The 23,794-nt window shown below is 29.4% G+C and overlaps 1 protein-coding gene across 1 annotated transcript; it reads right to left on the bottom strand.

Annotated features, from left to right (window-relative positions):
• Window positions 1–20,452: 20,452 nt before the first annotated feature.
• Window positions 20,453–22,651, bottom strand: LOC129743351 (uncharacterized). The gene has a single exon (XM_055735334.1). It carries the CDS (start codon window positions 22,649–22,651, stop codon window positions 20,453–20,455), a length of 2,199 nt encoding a protein of 732 aa, XP_055591309.1.
• Between the last annotated feature and the right edge of the window lie 1,143 nt (window positions 22,652–23,794).

The raw sequence follows: 23,794 nt of genomic DNA, 5'->3' as shown, positions 1-23,794 counted from the left end.
TTCTTTTTTGCCATCCCAATTTGTGGGGGGTGGGGGGGTGGTGGGATCTGAATCTGTATTCTGATGAAAAGTTTTGGATCGAAATTGGGATTTTACTAGATACTTTAAGATTAGATCTAGGTTTTAATTTCACCTCTATTCAAACATCAACTAGTGAAATCCTTACATTACATATCCTTGACCTGAACTATAGTTTATCACTGACAGGCTCACGTACTCCTAACAATAAACATTAAACATAAAATTGGGAATTTGAATTTTGAAACTAAAATCTGAATGCTAGATACGAATTTTAATTCTTAAACACAAAGTGGTTTAAATATCTTGGAAAAAAATTTCATCATTTTATTCATTCGATTTCAAAAAATTACATCTCAAAGAAACTTTGCTTCTTTCACGCTCATGGTGAAATTCCCTGTTTTTGAAATGAAGATGAGAAAATGAAACAGTTTTTCTAATCAAAATTTTATTAACCAATAATATTTAAGATTGACTGAATGCGTTGTTCTAAAACATCAAAATAAACATTCTTCTTCAAATATTTGAATAACGAAATCAGGATAAGACCCATTCCAGCGTGACGTCACAACGTTTGCAAAACATTTTTTTGGGTATATTGTATGTAAGTTTTACAGGTCATATCGCACATTGTTGAAAATTGTATATTATAAGGTCAAAATTTAATTCTCTACAATTTGAAACCAAAAGTATTTGTATAGAATGAATAGTTAACAAAATATAAGCAAAAGGAATCGTGACGTCACAACGCGCCTCTTTTCCCACTTTTCAGTTTTTTTTACAACGCCGCAATTTTCTGCTCTTCTATTTCATCAAATTTTATGAAAATTTCAGGAAAGTATCGATTCATTACAACCAACAAATAGCTGTTTTTGATTTTTTCAAATTTGGATTTCAATTTATTTTAGAGCGATTCAGTTTCGTGACGTCACAACGCACCATTTTTTTAAAGCAGGGTTTTGCAAAGCGTTGTGACGTCACGAAATTTGATGGTTAGCTACATGAAATAAATCAAAGTGAAATCTTAAAATGAATGCTTGATTTACTTAAAATGCTTAAAAACTTAATAAATAATGTGATTTGGTGATGAAATCGATCCATTTATTCCCAAAAAGTAAAAGGAATTTAATGTCAAAGGCCCATATAAGCAGATAAGGTTTTCAACACTGCTCACATCAATTTTATTCGAAGTTTTTTTATGCGATCATGTAGATATTATTTAGGACAGAACAAAAACTAGGAAGTATTTATTCGTAAAAGCGTTGAAATGTGTTTCTGAATCTTTTTTTTATCTTTAATTGCAAAGGAAAGTAAAAATAAATGATAATTTCAAAGCCTTCGATCTTTCCAAAGATACTTAATCGACACTAGAGTGCCTAAATCAGCCATCTAATGAAAATCTTATAAGTTGCAAGCTTAAATAGATCCTAGGCCTAACACAAAGTCCAGTGCCAAATTTGGGGATTGGCCTACGGAAATAGAGGACACAATGAGCCTAAAATTTGTATGGAATTATGAGAAATTGGGTTTGGAAGGACATTAAAACCAAGTTATGCACCAATTTCTGAAGTCCCTATCGGCTGGTTTGTTTTAATTATAGTCATTCACAAAACTTTCATTATTTATGACAAATAGTTTATCTCAAGATCCCTTTTCGACAATGGTTTAGTTAAAAAGGTTTTTGAGTTTCAAAAATTAGCTTCTGATGGGTTAAATACATAAAATACATGAATGATCGTTAATCGACGCTAATTTTGAACGTTATAGCTGTTTTATGATAACTCTAATCGAAACGCGTTCCTCAGATGAAATATTGTCATAATCAAAGCTTTAAAATACTCAAATTAAAAGAAAAATTGGTTGATAAAGACCTAAATTATTGACATAATTCCATACAAACTTCAAGTGTGTTGCGCAAACCCTTCCCTTAGAATAATTTGACCCAAATTTTGCATGAGATCTTGTGCTTGTACATATTTGAATTTATTAAATTTTGAAATTCAGTTCAAAGTCCCTTTTGTGAGATTTTATGTGAACACGGGGTTCGATTTAGATTTTCTAGTGACATTCTTTGAGGTGGAAATTTCAATAAAAGCAGTTATTAAAATAATTTAATTAGTTTTATTAATTAATTTTCTATGAATATCTTATGAAATTTTTTAATAAAAAAGTTAATCTATTAAGTTAACCAGTTTACCAGATTTTTTGAATCTCATTACATTTATTTTATGGAACTTATTTCGTTTGAACATAATGCCAGAAAGAAATAGAAGCTACTAGCGGTGTTTTCCATTCTAACATAGATATATTAAGAAGTTGATCTATAACAAGATTTTCATTCAAATCACAAATAACTTTCTGCTTTATGATTCACAAATATTCTTTTACAAAATCGATGAGGATTTCATTTGTTTGATCGTTTGTTTATTCTTGAATCAACCGTTTTTAGGCGCTGTTTTGTATGTTTAATTAGAAATGTTTAAAAACAACTAAGTTAATGCAAAAAAAAAATTAGTTTCTTTAAAAACTTGATAATAGAATTCGTTTATTGAAGCACATTGTTGTGTTGAACTTGAATTGAAGAAATACTATCATAGTGTTGAAGTAAAAAGTCTTTAACGTTTTCGAAAAAAAGTAAACAAATTTTCGTGACGTCACAACGCATTCTTTACCCGGGTGCAACTCACAACCTGCTAAACCGATTTTCAATCTGTAAATTGCATTGAATTCCACTCAAAAAGTTTGAAGAGACCTCCAATTTTCGACAATATGTGAAATTTCAGTAAATCATAAATTCAAAAACAGTAGAATTTTCGTGACGTCACAACGCTTAAAAATAGATACCTTTATCAAAGATTCTAGACCGTAAACTTGCAGTTACTGTTATTTATCTTATATCATGCTTAAAAGATGGCTTTTCTACCATCATTTTGCAGTTATTCATTTTGACATAGCTAGATTTTTGACAAAGCTATGTTATAAATAAAGAATATTTGCAAAAATGAATTTAATTTCATACTAAAATTTTCAAATTTCAACGTTAACATACTCAATTCTAAAAAAAGGTAGCTGAAAATCTTTTAATGGAAAATGACACTCAAGAAATAACCTTTCTAACGCTATGTAATTTATATTTGGATAATGAAAAATAAAAATCGGTATTCCAGTTGAGGGGTGCTTGGAATGGGTCATAAACATATGTATATAACATAATTTTGATTCTATTCAAGGAATAGTCAGATTAAGATTTTATCAATTAATTTTCGAAATCTTATTGTAGCTATTACATATCAACCATGTTCAATTTCGAGGCAATTTACAACGGATATTGTGGAGTTTGAATAATGCAACAGAAGATGATGGTAGGTAAGTTGTGCGAAGAAAAAAAGATTTTTCATTAAAGTTGGTTATTTTGTGTTTCCAATAGGGCTTTGATATGCCATGATGTAGTATAACATCATTTGAATTGTATTATATTGTTCTTTATCGATATCTAATTGCATTAATTTATTTTGAAAACAATTTCTTTAAATTAAAATTTGATTATTGCTTAATCTAGACTCGAGAGTAAAGCAAATAACTTTATGGGTAGGCTCAAGTAGGCCTGTTAATAAATTTGCTAAGTACCAAAATCCTAAAATTGATAACTGTCTTCTACATTTCGAACTAATTGAACCGACCGTGCCTCTGGTTGTCATTGTTTTGGAAAAGAATTCTGAAAATGAAACACACAATAAATCAACTTACCGTAACCGGCCCTAATTTTGCGCAGTTCCAAATTCTGCATATTTTGTTATTTTAACACAAAAAATGCTTTTCATTGCACAAACAAATTGTTCAAACTTCACTTGTTCCGTTTCTCAAATGATTTTTAAATAGGTATCATTGTTTTTAATTTTTTTTAAATACGCAGAATTGAGGTCTTGGCTGCGCAGAACAAGGGCTGTTTACGGTAAGATTAAAGAATAAAAACAGCAATTCTAAACTACATACCATCTCACTATGTGCATTTGTCGTTTTTGTCCACCGCAGGTGATATTTTTACTGCCAGAATCTACTCTCATTATGATAACTTCCCTTGAATCTGGAACTGCACTCGCGATGATCGTTGGTTTCCGAGTGCATAGGGACTTTCCGGGACCATTGAAACTTTCGCATCCTTTAGAATTCGTTGCCATTCGGCTGAATATGTATTCCAAAATATCACAAGGCAAAAGAACAGCAACAAACACATCGTCACCCTGCACCAGTAGTTCTGAAAAAATGCACTCAAGTTAATAATGATCGCGATGAAATTTCACGAAGAACAAATGGATACTAACCTTGGCCGAAACAGCATCGATAGAGTTCCGGATCTTTATTCCAGTTCCAGTTCTTTCGGGACATAGCTTGGAACAATTTTGTTTCTATTTTCTTCCTTAAACTGAAAATATGTTTACAGATGTTTGTTGTTCTTGTTGGGGGTTGTTTGAGGTAGTGAACCTGTATATAAGAGAAGTGACATCTGAAACACAAAATTCCAATCGAGCAAAAGAACTGTCAAAATCGATTCCAATCGATCCGAGCATTTTGTCGCAGAGCTTTTACCTTTCTTATTGAAAACTCAACAAAGGAAGGTATTGTGATTGTTGTTACAGTTCAAACAGATAATTTTTTAGCTGGTCATATGAATTTATGATTAGGTGCAATTCTTTTCAATGCTTTGGTGAATCGTGTTTCTAGTTAGAAAACCAACTGATTATTAACGAAATTCAAGTCATTCATACCGTTTATCGCGATCCTTCGGGCATCGAGTTCAATGTCGTTTTGTTACATTGAAGGAGCGTTCACTTTAGAGCTTGAACATTGAGCCAGAAAACAGTGCTAGGGATTTTTTGTCCAAGATTTCGGCGATGTTGCCACATATTTTATTTTAAGAGGGATCAGATGTCGCTTCTCTTATATGAAGGTTCACTAGTTTGAGGTGGCTTGAATGGTTGGATTTATTTCCAATTGGAATAATGAGTTCTGTCATCTTCAACAGTGATGCCAAGATTACTGATTTAACAGGATTGTTGTTTTAATGTACTGAATTATATCGATTTTTTTTAAATGAAAACTTATGCATCATAATTGAGTGGTGCTCTGAAAAATACCAATATATGACATCCAAGAGAATATCAATAGGAAAGCCGATTCTTCAAATATGAAATCTGGTTGCGCTATGAGACACTGCAAATTTCAATCTCATAAAACAATTTATAAAATCGGTTATGATGATGAGTTCTGAATTTGACGTATGAACTTGAATTCCGAATCTGTATCTCTTATTACATTCTCAGAACTTAATTCTGAATCTAAATCTGAGTTCTAAATATGAATTATAATTTCTCGTTCTGAATTCTGAATCCCTCAAACCGATTTTTTTCTTTGCTGAAAAATCACATAAGTTAAATTTTATGATTATAACCAACATTTGTCATACAAAAAACTTTATTGCTAAATTTTGATATTCGTTTTTTGTTAAATCATTTTTTGACAGTGTTTAAATTTACCATATTAAAACTGCTTCATGGGTTTTGTTTAATGCTAATTCCGAATGTCATATCAAGGATAAATTTTTAATTTGCTGAATGAATCTGAATTCTGGATGCGAACGCAGAATTAGAATCGAGGATTTCGATTTGAATTCTTAATGTGAATCTTAAATCTGAACTCTGGATCGATTTTTTTTCGATGCAAAAATATACAGAATTCACATTTACAATTTACATACATTCATCTGAATCTGAATCCTGGATCTGAAATCTGGATCTAAACTCTTTATTTTAATTCTTAGTTGGAATGATTTTCTTTGAATCTTAATGTTGATTCTGAATGCTTATCCTGTACAGAACTCTGAATTCGAAAGCTTCCAAATGTATGTAGCTTTATAAAATCGGTTTTTATTAGTTTCGAATCGTCATTCCAAATAGAAATTCAACTGAAAAAGTGATTTTATTAAAAAATCAATGATGAATTCCATACTTTACTTATTCTCGTTAATGAATTCGTGACCCATTTTTTAACTCCTGAAAGTAGGCTCATTATTACATCCAAGAACATAGTTGCGATGCCGCGTTCTTTGAACAGAAGAAGGAACAAAAAAAAAAACCGCCTAAAAATTCAAAATTCTAGAGTGTCATGTCTTAATTCTGAAACTGAATTCTGAGTCCCAATTCCTAATCTTTAAAAATTGTTTAAGAATGTTTATTTGAATAAATTTACATAAATTATATACTTCAAATTAACCGAATGAGGTCAAATAAAATCTTCAAATTATTCAAAATGATTTTTAACCTATTTATTGGAATTTTCATTTAAATGACAAACAGAAATACAAAATGTTCACTAAATCCTGCTAAACCGTCATATCATATCTTATATAATTTGATGTCTGAATCTTAATTCTGAATGCAAAGGTAAAATTTTTATATGTATTCTGATTTTTAATTCTGAATGTCTAAGTCAGAACTCGGAATCTTTTTTTTTCGAAAATTAAAAAATGATCTTAAGGATTCATATTTAGATTTCATCTACATTCATCTCATTCTAATCTGAATCTGAATCCTGGAAATGAAATCTGAATTCGAATCTGATTCCTTAATCTAAATCTCAATTCTAAATCTAAATCCTTTTCTATGAATCTTAATGTTAATTCTGAATTTCAGGTCTGTACAGAAATCTAAATTGGAAAGCTTAATTTTTTAAAAAGGATTTATTAGTTTGAATCCTCACCTCATACTTAATAGTTATTCAGTTGTAGAATTCAATTCATAAAAATTTCAATGATGTATAATGCCGCTTTAAAAAAACGGTTAAAATTTCAATTTTTCTACTATCAGCACATTCTGAACCTTAATCCTGATTTGAAACTATTCTCAAACATAATTCTGTCTTACTTAAAAAAGTTTTAAAAAGCGAGTTTGCGTATATGAGATTTGATACTAAATCCAATCAAACCAAAACCCAACAACAACAACAACAACAACAACAACAACAACAACAACAACAACAACAACAACAAAAAGCGAGGCTCAGAAAAAATCTTCTAATCATTTCCCTTCTATGTATTTTTTCTGTGCGGATGCGCTGTTTTGCCGACACCCGGCTCTCTGAAGAGAAAGCTGCGGTTATGATTGACTTGCCCAAAGCCGCCATTTGCTGTATCGAAAAGCAATGAAAAAGGAGAAATAAAAAAAGAGCCAGAAAATATCGGCGGGACCGACAAACCGCAAACCGGCCAAGGCACCAGAAAGGTGCAACTGAGTTTTACCATCAACATATTTCAATCTGTTCAAGTTTGAGAGGCACAATTCTCGATGCTCACTAGTGGTCAAGGGGTTAGCTTCCTGAACTCTCATGATAGATGTCGTGGGATCGAATCTCTCGGCTGAGTGAAGAACTTTTTGACAAATTTTCGATCGCCTCTGTAATTAATTTAGCGATTGCTGGTTACTGCTGCTGAGCAAATGGCTACCTTTTTTGGAGCCAACGTAGGCAAGATATGTTCTATGGAATAGAAAATTTTTAAACAATTTTGTTTTTTTTTTTGGTTTTGAGATAGGTCCTACAGGAAAAAAAATCCAATTTTTTGATACTAAATTCATCAAAATCGTGAAACCTAGAATAGGAGTTAATGTGTTAAGAACGTTTTTATGGAACATACAAATTCCCGGACATCATCGTAACTCGTCGATTGGTACTATAAAGTGGGGTCTTGGACCCTTAATTAATGATATCCCCAACTGACCGTTCCCTATGCCTTTCTGTAAGAAAGCCAAAAAAGTAGGAGATGAAAATCATTAGATTTTCGGACCAAATTTGCTTGATGAAAAACTTGATCCTGAAGACGTGTTCGTACATTGATTTTTTCTATCGATGCTGGCGTTCGTAAATTAAACAAAGTGTATGCAAATTCATTGAAAGGTGATTTGACATCTGTCAAAATAATCGATGCATCACCCAAAAAATTAGTTTACGAACACGCCGTGAATAATGATTAGTAATATGAAATGTGGCTTTAAAAAAGACTGCTATATTAACTCAGATATCTCGTTTTTTTGGTTGCCACTGGTATGTTACATTGAAAAGCATAATACAAATGTTATAAATCTAACATTGATACCTCATTTTACTAAATTTAACACAACACTTCCCCTTACTCAAATACATGAAATAAGCAAAATTTTGTCTTTTGGGTTCTGAAACATAAAATGTCGAATTTTGACGTCTTTAATGTGTTAAAAATGTTAAACAATACTCCGAGGAGACAGAGAATTTTGTGCAGATTTTTTAGGTAAGATTGTTTCTTCAACAGAAAATATTTTGCATAAAGAATCAATTCAATTATGAAAATCGTGTGGATGGTTTTTAAAATAACATTTGGCTTTTTCAGATAAAACAAAAAACTTAAATTCTACCTTTTAATTGTAATTTTCAGCTAAACTGGTGAACTTCAGCTACACAATAATTTTGATTGAAAATTAGGAATCGGGAAATTGAATTGACAAGCAATCTTTACACATTTAGCACCGCAAAGAAATCTATGACGAGAAACACCAAAATTTAGCATTCTATATTTCAAAAACCGCTGGATTAAATTTTCAAATTTTAACATTTTTAAGTTACAGCAATTTTCGTCTTCAATTTTGTCGAAAAAAAATTTTGCAATTAAATTCATTTCATTCGAGCTTAACTTCAAAGTGTAAAAAGCACACTGTTGCAAGTGAAAAAAACGAGATATCTCGTATTAAGTCCGCCATGTGTTAAATTCATGTTCTATGGAATTCCTCAACAATTTATGTTGAATGTAAAATTTATTCACCAACTATTTTTTTTCTGAATTTTGAATCTGCATTCCGAATCTGAATTCTGAATCTGGATTCAAAAATTGCGCTTTGAATCTGTATCCGGATTTCCATACGATTTGGATTGCCATTTCCAAGCTTTAAATGTTTAAATTTTGTGTGTGTTTAAGAACTTCGAATTTGAATGTTAAACAAAATTTATCTTCTTTCATATTCGGAAAACTATTATCAAAATATTGAAAATGCATATTATCTCGAAAAGTATGATAAAAATTTGATGTGAAATGCTAAATTGAATTTGATCCAGGATTTCAAAGCAGCTTTTATTCCTAACTTCTTATGATTATCGAACTGAAAATTTAATTCTGAACTGGATACAGAATCCAAAAAACGAAAACAGGAATTCAATTTTGTTTATGGGAATTATCGAATCAGAACCTACGAAACGGGTTTAATTTAATTAAAAATTTAATATTCAGACCTGAATTAATGTGAACCAATGTGAACATGTTGAAAAAATGTAGCAGAATTTTGGACTTGGGATGGATTTTTGAGGTCTTGGCATTAGTTTTTAGTCAAGATTGTTAATCTTGATTCACCTTACTCTATTATCATTATTTTGTTCTGAATTTCTAATTTGGAGTGATGAGTAGAATACCTTGCATGCTTTTTTGGATCCTCATGGGGGGGGGCTTTAACCCCCAAAACCCCCTCCCGTTCCTACGGTTACGATGTGAGGGATTGATAAAATCACCTATTCTCAACCTTTTTATGATTTTTTTATTTAAAATTTTTTAACAGTTTGAAATGATGCATAACACAATACAATTTTCAATTTTTTCATGCATAAACTGTTGATAATTTGTTACATTATGAAACAAGAAATAAAAACTCCTCAAGTTGAAAACTTTCTTGTTTCTATATTTCGACATTTCCATAACCAAAAGTTTAACTAAATGTGAAATGTGCAAACTTAATCCTGTACTTTTCTTTTAATTGCATTCAATTCCTTACCTATTTTTTTAAAAAAATTAGGATCCTTTAAAATTAAAAGCAAATGAATGACTACTAGGGGAGATGAGGGCATAACGAGCACCCGAGGCATAATGAGAACTACGCTTTTCTACGAAAGTGCGTATTTTCTTAAATAAATTTTCATGAGGATTTGTTTCGTACTTCCTATAGTATTAATTTTTCACAAAAAAAGGAATCTCCTTATCATCTTTACAGAGATATTTAAAAAAAACTAGCTTGGTTCTCAAGTTACGAAAATATTATAATTTTTGAGCACCACGAAATAAGCTCTTATGATCTTAAAATAACCTTGATCTATAATGTACGCACTGCAACATGATCTACACATTGTTTCTCAATTTTTACCATCATAAAATTTTTGATTTTTCACTTTCATCAATTTTAAAACAAGTTTTTACTTAAATTTGTTGACTAGGGGCATATAGAGCACCATATTATCGAGGCATAATGAGCATTTTCTGTCGTAGAATCTAGCAGCGAATTAAAATTGATTTATAGCGCCACACCTTGACTAGTTTTCATCCGACAATTTAGCCTATTGGTAAGGTGTCGGAGAGGTAATCAAAAGACTAGAGTTAGATTTCTGTTCGAGGTGATTTTTTTCCATTCACAATACATGATCGATTTTTTTATTGTTACATTATACGGCTAGTAGCATCATCCTCCGAACAAAGCACTTAATGTATGAGCGTGCGTGAATTGTTTGTATTCTACAAACAGACCTAGATTATTTTGTTATTGCTTTGTTTGATGAATCTACGACTCACCTGACTTCATCGATTGAATTCGCTGCTAGATTCCCCGGCAAAAACGCACATCTTGCTCTGATTAATGGTGCTCATACTGCCTCAGGGGGGGTTCTCATTATGCCTCCACAGTGGCTGGTTTTCAGCTTTTGGCAAAATTTTTTAAAATGCATTTTTTAACGTTTTCATCTAGTTTTTCACGTCTCAGCCCGTTAGGGAATAGGCTTTTCAAGTGTCTGAACACGAAACAATAATGTAACCTTCATATTATAGCTATTTTCTATGGTTAAATAACCGTTTTCCTTAAGGTGGCCATTATGCCCCCATCTCCCCTATATTTATTTTAATTTTTGAAGCATACTTGCTTTTAATCATGTTTATATTTTTTTCATTGCGATTATTTTTGGCATTTTTGTCCCTTTTGTTGCTTTTGTCATTTGTATCATCTTTTTGCTGTTTCTATCTCATAGTCAGAGCATACATGCAGTGTAGTCTTTCAAACTTCCCATAAATTCTAGATCCTTGAAAGATTATGAAATCAATTATATTGCAGCTATAAGCATTAATCGACTGAAAAAGTCCTCATGCATATAGCCTGAAAATTCTAATTTATTAATGCACCCATTAAGTAGATATCTCATCGAGTTTCCTCAAGACGAACGAACAAAAGCGACAAAGTCATTCATAACATAACTCTGAGCCCATTGAGTCGTTTATTGAAAATCTTTCCGAACGCAGCTGGATAGTGGCCACAAAAAATCGCATTGAGACCCTAAATTGACACCATAAAAATCGCGCGCGTAAACAAATTATCTTACTTAAATGAAGTGCACCCCACACAGCATAGTGTTTTTGAGACCTTCCTCAATAAAACGCATTGGTGGTAATTTTTCACGGGATCTTAAGCTGCCTTGCTCCTTGCTTCTTTCCTCTGGCTTCCTCTTATCGTGTGTCAATTTCGTTCTGAAGGTGTCGTAAAAATTTAACGACACTACCAGATTGACCCTGATGGGGCATATTTAGTGAGACTCCCGGTAGGGTTTTAGCATCGAGCAATTATGGCGAACGCTTTGGGGTCGTAATTTAAGTTTCAATGTTCAACTTATGTCTTCGGTAATGTTCATTGATGGTTTTAAGCAGCAGCAACAGTGCTGTGAAGTTTATCGAGTGCTGGTGTAGATCCTGGCATGATTCGTCCAGTGATAAGCAGTTTATTAATTTTTAAACGATCAATAATTGAGTAGGTTGAATTATAAATTAGTGTTTCCTGTGTACATTGTGATTTTTTTATGAAATATTTGTATAATCTATTCATATTTAAGAAAATATCCTATTGTTAAGAAAACAGCGAAGAAACTTTGGAAATTTGGAATGTTTTTCTCCATCAACTTATCATTTTACGTTTTCAGGAATGAACCCGTATATTGAAAAATATAAGTATCAATTTCAATTTCAGCAGAAACCCATTAGAGATTCAATTGCTTGAGATGCATCAAACGAACCCAAAATCGATTAGAGCTCGATATTGAGGATCCTTCCCCTATCAAAGGGCCTTCATCATTCAGCGGTGATCCATCTTGGGGTCCTTCAGCTGAGCCAGCTCAAATTTCCTCATTAAAATTTATGAACCGCAAGCGAGTAAGCAACCCAGCTAGCCAGTCAGCCAGTCATCGGAAGGAAGCCCAAAAACTCATTAAGTTTTGGAATTTGATCGGCCGGAAGAATCTCTCTAACGCTCCCTTGCTTGACAGGCTGTCGTCAACGGACGCAACGGGGAGGGTTTTCATTGATAGTTTCTAGGTATGCATACACCGTCTTTATTAATCGAGCTTCAGTGATTTTACTTCAGGAAGTAATTTTAGTTTTCATTGAAAAGGGCTGAACTTTGTATAAAGAATGATTGGTTTTAAATAAAAATTTGAACTAACCAGTCTTGACTCAAGACAAAAAAAAAACTTAAATTTTATTTTTAGCTGAAAACTCAGTGGTAAACAAAATTGTAAATCCAAGTTTAAGTCAAAATTCAGTTCCAGAATTCACTATCAAAATATCACAGAGAAATGCAACAAAAAAAATATTACAAAAAATGACAAAAAATGACAAAAAATGACAAAAAATGACAAAAAATGACAAAAAATGACAAAAAATGACAAAAAATGACAAAAATGACAAAAATGACAAAAATGACAAAAATGACAAAAATGACAAGAATGACAAAAATGACAAAAATGACAAAAATGACAAAAATGACAAAAATGACAAAAATGACAAAAATGACAAAAATGACAAAAATGACAAAAATGACAAAAATGACAAAAATGACAAAAATGACAAAAATGACAAAAATGACAAAAATGACAAAAATGACAAAAATGACAAAAATGACAAAAATAACAAAAATGACAAAAATGACAAAAATGACAAAAATGACAAAAATGACAAAAATGACAAAAATGACAAAAATGACATAAATGACCAAAATGACATAAATGACCAAAAATGACAAAATGACAAAAATGACAAAAATGACAAAAATGACAAAAATGACAAAAATGACAAAAATGACAAAAATGACAAAAATGACAAAAATGACAAAAATGACAAAAATGACAAAAATGACAAAAATGACAAAAATGACAAAAATGACAAAAATGACAAAAATGACAAAAATGACAAAAATGACAAAAATGACAAAAATGACAAAAATGACAAAAATGACAAAAATGACAAAAATGACAAAAATGACAAAAATGACAAAAATGATAAAAATGACAAAAATGACAAAAATGACAAAAATGACAAAAATGACAAAAATGACAAAAATGACAAAAATTACAAAAATGACAAAAATGACAAAAATGACAAAAATGTCAAAAATGACAAAAATGACAAAAATGACAAAAATGACAAAAATGACAAAAATGACAAAAATGACAAAAATGACAAAAATGACAAAAATGACAAAAATGACAAAAATGACAAAAATGACAAAAATGACAAAAATGAAAAAAATGACAAAAATGACAAAAATGACAAAAATGACAAAAATGACAAAAATGACAAAAATGACAAAAATGACAAAAATGACAAAAATGACAAAAATGACAAAAATGACAAAAATGACAAAAATGACAAAAATGACAAAAATGACAAAAATGACAAAAATGACAAAAATGACAAAAATGACAAAAATGACAAAAATGACAAAAATGACAAAAATGACAAAAATGACAAAAATGACAAAAATGATAAAAATGACAAAAATGACAAAAATGACAAAAATGACAAAAATGACAAAAATGACAAAAATGACAAAAATTACAAAAATGACAAAAATGACAAAAATGACAAAAATGTCAAAAATGACAAAAATGACAAAAATGACAAAAATGACAAAAATGACAAAAATGACAAAAATGACAAAAATGACAAAAATGACAAAAATGACAAAAATGACAAAAATGACAAAAATGACAAAAATGACAAAAATGACAAAAATGAAAAAAATGACAAAAATGACAAAAATGACAAAAATGACAAAAATGACAAAAATGACAAAAATGACAAAAATGACAAAAATGACAAAAATGACAAAAATGACAAAAATGACAAAAATGACAAAAATGACAAAAATGACAAAAATGACAAAAATGACAAAAATGACAAAAATGACAAAAATGACACAAATGACAAAAATGACAAAAATGACTCAAATGACAAAAATGACAAAAATGACAAAAATGACAAAAATGACAAAAATGACAAAAATGACAAAAATGACAAAAATGACAAAAATGACAAAAATGACAAAAATGACAAAAATGACAAAAATGACAAAAATGACAAAAATGACAAAAATGACAAAAATGACAAAAATGACAAAAATGACAAAAATGACAAAAATGACAAAAATGACAAAAATGACAAAAATGACAAAAATGACAAAAATGACAAAAATGACAAAAATGACAAAAATGACAAAAATGACAAAAATGACAAAAATGACAAAAATGACAAAAATGACAAAAATGACAAAAATGACAAAAATGACAAAAATGACAAAAATGACAAAAATGACAAAAATGACAAAAATGACAAAAATGACAAAAATGACAAAAATGACAAAAATGACAAAAATGACAAAAATGACAAAAATGACAAAAATGACAAAAATGACAAAAATGACAAAAATGACAAAAATGACAAAAATGACAAAAATGACAAAAATGACAAAAATGACAAAAATGACAAAAATGACAAAAATGACAAAAATGACAAAAATGACAAAAATGACAAAAATGACAAAAATGATAAAAATGACAAAAATGACAAAAATGACAAAAATGACAAAAATGACAAAAATGACAAAAATGACAAAAATTACAAAAATGACAAAAATGACAAAAATGACAAAAATGTCAAAAATGACAAAAATGACAAAAATGACAAAAATGACAAAAATGACAAAAATGACAAAAATGACAAAAATGACAAAAATGACAAAAATGACAAAAATGACAAAAATGACAAAAATGACAAAAATGACAAAAATGACAAAAATGACAAAAATGACAAAAATGACAAAAATGACAAAAATGACAAAAATGACAAAAATGACAAAAATGACAAAAATGACAAAAATGACAAAAATGACAAAAATGACAAAAATGACAAAAATGACAAAAATGACAAAAATGACAAAAATGATAAAAATGACAAAAATGACAAAAATGACAAAAATGACAAAAATGACAAAAATGACAAAAATGACAAAAATTACAAAAATGACAAAAATGACAAAAATGTCAAAAATGACAAAAATGACAAAAATGACAAAAATGACAAAAATGACAAAAATGACAAAAATGACAAAAATGACAAAAATGACAAAAATGACAAAAATGACAAAAATGACAAAAATGACAAAAATGACAAAAATGACAAAAATGAAAAAAATGACAAAAATGACAAAAATGACAAAAATGACAAAAATGACAAAAATGACAAAAATGACAAAAATGACAAAAATGACAAAAATGACAAAAATGACAAAAATGACAAAAATGACAAAAATGACAAAAATGACAAAAATGACAAAAATGACAAAAATGACAAAAATGACAAAAATGACACAAATGACAAAAATGACAAAAATGACTCAAATGACAAAAATGACAAAAATGACAAAAATGACAAAAATGACAAAAATGACAAAAATGACAAAAATGACAAAAATGACAAAAATGACAAAAATGACAAAAATGACAAAAATGACAAAAATGACAAAAATGACAAAAATGACAAAAATGACAAAAATGACAAAAATGACAAAAATGACAAAAATGACAAAAATGACAAAAATGACAAAAATGACAAAAATGACAAAAATGACAAAAATGACAAAAATGACAAAAATGACAAAAATGACAAAAATGACAAAAATGACAAAAATGACAAAAATGACAAAAATGACAAAAATGACAAAAATGACAAAAATGACAAAAATGACAAAAATGACAAAAATGACAAAAATGACAAAAATGACAAAAATGACAAAAATGACAAAAATGACAAAAATGACAAAAATGACAAAAATGACAAAAATGACAAAAATGACAAAAATGACAAAAATGACAAAAATGACAAAAATGACAAAAATGACAAAAATGACAAAAATAACAAAAATGACAAAAATGACAAAAATGACAAAAATGACAAAAATGACAAAAATGACAAAAATGACAAAAATGACATAAATGACCAAAATGACATAAATGACCAAAAATGACAAAATGACAAAAATGACAAAAATGACAAAAATGACAAAAATGACAAAAATGACAAAAATGACAAAAATGACAAAAATGACAAAAATGACAAAAATGACAAAAATGACAAAAATGACAAAAATGACAAAAATGACAAAAATGACAAAAATGACAAAAATGACAAAAATGACAAAAATGACAAAAATGACAAAAATGACAAAAATGACAAAAATGACAAAAATGACAAAAATGACAAAAATGACAAAAATGATAAAAATGACAAAAATGACAAAAATGACAAAAATGACAAAAATGACAAAAATGACAAAAATGACAAAAATTACAAAAATGACAAAAATGACAAAAATGACAAAAATGTCAAAAATGACAAAAATGACAAAAATGACAAAAATGACAAAAATGACAAAAATGACAAAAATGACAAAAATGACAAAAATGACAAAAATGACAAAAATGACAAAAATGACAAAAATGACAAAAATGACAAAAATGACAAAAATGAAAAAAATGACAAAAATGACAAAAATGACAAAAATGACAAAAATGACAAAAATGACAAAAATGACAAAAATGACAAAAATGACAAAAATGACAAAAATGACAAAAATGACAAAAATGACAAAAATGACAAAAATGACAAAAATGACAAAAATGACAAAAATGACAAAAATGACAAAAATGACACAAATGACAAAAATGACAAAAATGACTCAAATGACAAAAATGACAAAAATGACAAAAATGACAAAAATGACAAAAATGACAAAAATGACAAAAATGACAAAAATGACAAAAATGACAAAAATGACAAAAATGACAAAAATGACAAAAATGACAAAAATGACAAAAATGACAAAAATGACAAAAATGACAAAAATGACAAAAATGACAAAAATGACAAAAATGACAAAAATGACAAAAATGACAAAAATGACAAAAATGACAAAAATGACAAAAATGACAAAAATGACAAAAATGACAAAAATGACAAAAATGACAAAAATGACAAAAATGACAAAAATGACAAAAATGACAAAAATGACAAAAATGACAAAAATGACAAAAATGACAAAAATGACAAAAATGACAAAAATGACAAAAATGACAAAAATGACAAAAATGACAAAAATGACAAAAATGACAAAAATGACAAAAATGACAAAAATGACAAAAATGACAAAAATGACAAAAATGACAAAAATGACAAAAATGACAAAAATGACAAAAATGACAAAAATGACAAAAATGACAAAAATGACAAAAATGACAAAAATGACAAAAATGACAAAAATGACAAAAATGACAAAAATGACAAAAATGACAAAAATGACAAAAATGACAAAAATGACAAAAATGACAAAAATGACAAAAATGACAAAAATGACAAAAATGACAAAAATGACAAAAATGACAAAAATGACAAAAATGACAAAAATGACAAAAATGACAAAAATGACAAAAATGACAAAAATGACAAAAATGACAAAAATGACAAAAATGACAAAAATGACAAAAATGACAAAAATGACAAAAATGACAAAAATGACAAAAATGACAAAAATGACAAAAATGACAAAAATGACAAAAATGACAAAAATGACAAAAATGACAAAAATGACAAAAATGACAAAAATGAAAAAAATGACAAAAATGACAAAAATGACAAAAATGACAAAAATGACAAAAATGACAAAAATGACAAAAATGACAAAAATGACAAAAATGACAAAAATGACAAAAATGACAAAAATGACAAAAATGACAAAAATGACAAAAATGACAAAAATGACAAAAATGACAAAAATGACAAAAATGACAAAAATGACAAAAATGACAAAAATGACAAAAATGACAAAAATGACAAAAATGACAAAAATGACAAAAATGACAAAAATGACAAAAATGACAAAAATGACAAAAAAGACAAAAATGACAAAAATGACAAAAATGAAAAAAATGACAAAAATGACAAAAATAACAAAAATGACAAAAATGACAAAAATGACAAAATGACAAAATGACAAAAATGACAAAAACGACAAAAATTACAAAAATGACAAAAAATGACAAAAGTGACAACAATGACAAAAATGACAAAAATGACAAAAATGACAAAAATTAAACAAAAAATAATTTACAAAATTAACAAAACAAACAGAATTTACAATATTTACAATATTAACAAAAATATAAAATTTTCAAAATTTACAAAATTTTCAAGATTAACAAAATTTTCACAATTTACAAAATTTACAAAATTTACAAAATTTACAAAATTTACAAAATTTACAAAATTTACAAAATTTACAAAATTTACAAAATTTACAAAGTTTACAAAATTAACAAAATTTACAAAATTTACAAAATTTACAAAATTTACAAAATTTACAAAATTTACAAAATTTACAAAATTTACAAAATTTACAAAATTTACAAAATTTACAAAATTTACAAAATTTACAAAATTTACAAAATTTACAAAATTTACAAAATTTACAAAGTTTACAAAATTTACAAAATTTACAAAATTTACAAAATTTACAAAATTTACAAAATTTACAAAATTTACAAAATTTACCAAATTTACAAAATTTACAAAATTTACAAAATTTACAAAATTTACAAAATTTACAAAATTTACAAAATTTACAAAATTTACAAAATTTACAAAATTTACAAAATTTACAAAATTTACAAAATTTACAAAATTTACAAAATTTACAAAATTTACAAAATTTACAAAATTTACAAAATTTACAAAATTTACAAAATTAATAAAATTTACAAAATTTACAAAATTTACAAAATTTACAAAATTTACAATATTTACAAAATTTACAAAATTTACAAAATTTACAAAATTTACAAAATTTACAAAATTTACAAAATTTACAAAATTTACAAAATTTACAAAATTTACAAAATTTACAAAATTTACAAAATTTACAAAATTTACAAAATTTACAAAATTTACAAAATTTACAAAATTTACAAAATTTACAAAATTTACAAAATTTACAAAATTTACAGAATTTACAAAATTAACAAAATTAACAAAATTTACAAAATTTACAAAATTTACAAAATTTACAAAATTTACAAAATTTACAAAATTTACAAAATTTACAAAATTTACAAAATTTACAAAATTTACAAAATTTACAAAATTTACAAAATTTACAAAATTTACAAAATTTACAAAATTTACAAAATTTACAAAATTTACAAAATTTACAAAATTTACAAAATTTACAAAATTTACAAAATTTACAAAATTTACAAAATTTACAAAATTTACAAAATTTACAAAATTTACAAAATTTACAAAATTTACAAAATTTACAAAATTTACAAAATTTACAAAATTTACAAAATTTACAAAATTTACAAAATTTACAAAATTTACAAAATTTACAAAATTTACAAAATTTACAAAATTTACAAAATTTACAAAATTTACAAAATTTACAAAATTTACAAAATTTACAAAATTTACAAAATTTACAAAATTTACAAAATTTACAAAATTTACAAAATATACAAAATTTACAAAATTTACAAAATTTACAAAATTTACAAAATTTACAAAATTTACAAAATTTACAAAATTTACAAAATTTACAAAATTTACAAAATTTACAAAATTTACAAAATTTACAAAATTTACAAAATTTACAAAATTTACAAAATTTACAAAATTTACAAAATTTACAAAATTTACAAAATTTACAAAATTTACAAAATTTACAAAATTTACAAAATTTACAAAATTTACAAAATTTACAAAATTTACAAAATTTACAAAATTTACAAAATTTACAAAATTTACAAAATTTACAAAATTTACAAAATTTACAAAATTTACAAAATTTACAAAATTTACAAAATTTACAAAATTTACAAAATTTACAAAATTTACAAAATTTACAAAATTTACAAAATTTACAAATTTTTTTTTTTTTTTTTTTTTTTTGTTTATTAAGGACCTTTTTTTACATTCAGGTCCATCAATCCATTTTGTAATTACAAAGTTGTTTTAGATTCTATCGTACAGCTGAATTGTTTTAAGGAACTCTAACACTTTCTTTGCTTTTTCTTTATCGTCTGCTAACGCTTCTCTGATGTTTCCCGGAACACCATGAATGTGCCGGTCCGCGTCTAACTGGGCACAAGTTGCAATAATATGTTTGACTGTCATTGGTTCGTTGCATCTCGGACACCGTGGGTGATCAGTTCTGTCCATCAGGTACGCATGCGTTAATAGAGTGTGTCCTATCCGGAGACGTGCTAGAATAACATCATCCTTTCTATTTCCGGTAAATGCTGCTTTGAAAGGTAGAACCGTGTTTTTAACTTCACGTAGTTTGTTGTTAAGGTTTGCGTGCCAATGCATTTGCCATTTGTTTATGGTTGTCGATTTTATAATTTTTCGGGTTTCTTTAAAATCAATAATTTGCTGATCATCCTGTGGGAGCTCTAAAGATTTTTTCGCCTCATGGTCAGCCATTTCGTTTCCAGAGATTCCAATATGGGCAGGGACCCAGCAAAAGATTACTTCTGCTCCCATTGCAACAATCTGGTAATGTAAATTTTGTATGTTGTCTTTCCACCGGGAGTTGATCTTGCACTTTTCCAAGTTCGTCACCACACTCATAGAGTCTGTGCATATTAGATAGGCTCGAGCAAGTCTTTGGTCCACTATCCATGAGAGTGCTTGTTTTACGGCTTCAGTTTCAGCTGCGTAGATGCTGCAAATGTCGTTAAGCCGCTTTTGGAACCTAAAATCTTCGCTGACGATACCGTATCCACATTTTGAACCCTGTTTGGATCCATCTGTATATACTGTTCTATAAATGCCATATTTCGTTTGCCGGAGTTCATTGAACACGTGTTTAAGGTCCATGGACGTTGCCCCTTGGGATAGTTCACTATGAAGAGTTTTATCTACCTGCAGTTTAACTCGTAACCATGGTGGGCATGTTGGAGTTTTGAAGACAACTGTTCTCGGAAAGTATAATTCTAGATCGGACATCATCTCTTGGCCTCTGATTAGGGAAGAATTTGGTTGATTTCTAGGTCGTTCACCGTATCTTTCATCTGAGCTTGAATCATTGTCACTGTTGCTGCTAATACTGCTAGGATTACTCATGCTATCGTTTATTGCAATAACGCCAGGATCAATGTTATGCTCTATGTTGCTGACAGCTGTGGATCGAACTGTGTACTGCATGGTTCGCTGGTCTATTAGGGTTTTCAGGCTTGGGATTCCAGTCTCTGCTTGGAGGCTTAGTACAGGACTTGTTCGAAACGCACCAACGATTGCTCGTAATCCTGCATTGTGCACCGTTTCTAAAGACTTAAGAGCTTTACTGTCCATACCCGATAGTATTGGAGCTGCATATAGTAGTTTTTCTATGATAGTTGAGCGGTAAAGTTTGATCAGGGTATTCCGGTCTCCTCCCCAAGACCTAGCAGCTATGCTGCGAAGAAAATTAACTCTCTGCTGACAAGCTGCTCTTACTTCTTCGGCATGGGCCCTAAATTTCAGATGCTGGTCGAAAATGACTCCTAAGCATTTGTAGCTCTCCCTACGAGGCACGCTTATTCCATTAATTTTCAGTGTGTTCAGATTTTTCGGTTTTCTTTGATGTGGTTTACGAAATACTACGGTTGCACTCTTTTCGGCTGATATGCTAAATCCTGTTTTAGCTTCCCAGTTTTCAAGTTGATTGAAGGCTAACTGAAGCTTACCTTCTGTATTTTTGGCATCACAACCGGTTGTTATTAATATAACGTCATCAGCATATATCAGGCACTTAACATTGGAAGGAAGGTAAGTGGTGAGTGTGTTTATGGCTACCAGGAACATTGTCACACTGAGCACCGAGCCTTGGCACAGACCGGTTTCCATTTGCTTGTCTCCTGAAGTTTTCCCGTTTATCATAACTTGGAACGATCTTGTTCGAAGCATTTCTTCTAGAAATCGCAGCATTTTCCCACCGATGTTGTAGTGCGCCAACTGATTTAAGCATAGTCTGCGCCACGTTGTGTCGTACGCTTTGCGTATATCCATGAAAGCAACTTGGACTATTTCGTTTTTGTTGAACGCCTCGCGAATTATCTCTTCGAGTGTACAGAGGTGATCAACAGTGCTCCTTCCTTTCCGGAACGCATATTGTTGATTGTAAAGCAGGTTTCTTGTTTCAAGGATGTGCACGAGACGATTATTGATCATTCTTTCAAATACTTTACTCAAGCAACTGTTGAGATAGATGGGTCGGTAGTTTTTAGGATCAGATCGTTGGCCTTTTCCCTTATATATGGGTATAACTAGAGATCTTGCCCATTCTGATGGGTAAACAGATTGTTCCCAGAGTCGATTATATGTTTCTAGAAGAATAATTTTTCCATCCAGAGGGAGGTGTGTAATCATTGGGTATACAATGTTATCTGGTCCAGGTGAAGATCCTTTAAGTCCCTCTAGCGCTTCGTTGAGCTCATATAAACTGAATTCTCGATTATGTGGGCCTGTGTCTATAGGTATTCTTAACATTTCGGATTCCACTAACTGCTTATAGTTCAAGAAAGACTCTTCATATGCACAATTGCTAGCCACTTTTTGAAACGCATCTCCAAGTAGTTCGCACATATCTTCTGGATTTGTTGCTGTTTTCCCTTGAAATATGATAGAACTGATTTGGGTTCCACGTCTTTTTCCTTGGATTTTTCGATAGTTTTCCCACATTTCCGTTAAAGGAGTCTGTGCCGAGAAGCTTTCTGCAAGTAACCTCCAACTTTCCTTTTTTGCTGACGAGATGGCTTTCTTGGCTGTGTCATTTGCGTTACGAAACACCTCTTTGAGTTGTTCTGGGTTAGACCTGTTTGCTTTCAGTTGTCTTAATGCTTTCCTTCTATTTTTTACTAGTGTTGCTATTTCTGGGTTCCACCACGGTACACATTTTATCCCGAGAAAACCTTTCGTTTTCGGGATGGCAAGGGTAGCTGCTTTCAGCAGGGAGTCACAAAAATTTTTCATCTGCCGTTCAACATTATCGTCTCTAACGAAATTGAGCGCTCCTTGGTATTGGTCCCAATTGGCGTCGTCGATTTTCCATCTGGGTCGACTGTTGTGTGGTAGGTCACAGGGACCAGGGAAGCTAATGCTTAACGGTATGTGATCACTACTGTAGGTGTCGGGTAAAACGCCCCATTCTAACAGTCCAGCCAAGTCGTCTGAACATATAGCTAGATCTATGCATGAGAAACTTTGGTGCCGTTGGTTCACGTAGGTTGGTTCTCCGTTGTTCAGCACGACCATACCGTTTTCCTCAACGAGCTCAGCTATCATCCTGCCTCGGTCGCTAGCATGGTCCGAACC

Source organism: Uranotaenia lowii, chromosome 2 (genome assembly GCF_029784155.1).
Source record: "Uranotaenia lowii strain MFRU-FL chromosome 2, ASM2978415v1, whole genome shotgun sequence".
Lineage (NCBI taxonomy): Eukaryota > Metazoa > Arthropoda > Insecta > Diptera > Culicidae > Uranotaenia > Uranotaenia lowii.
The sequence above is the reverse complement of the archived record's forward strand: the minus strand, read 5'-3'. Positions and strand labels throughout refer to the sequence as shown.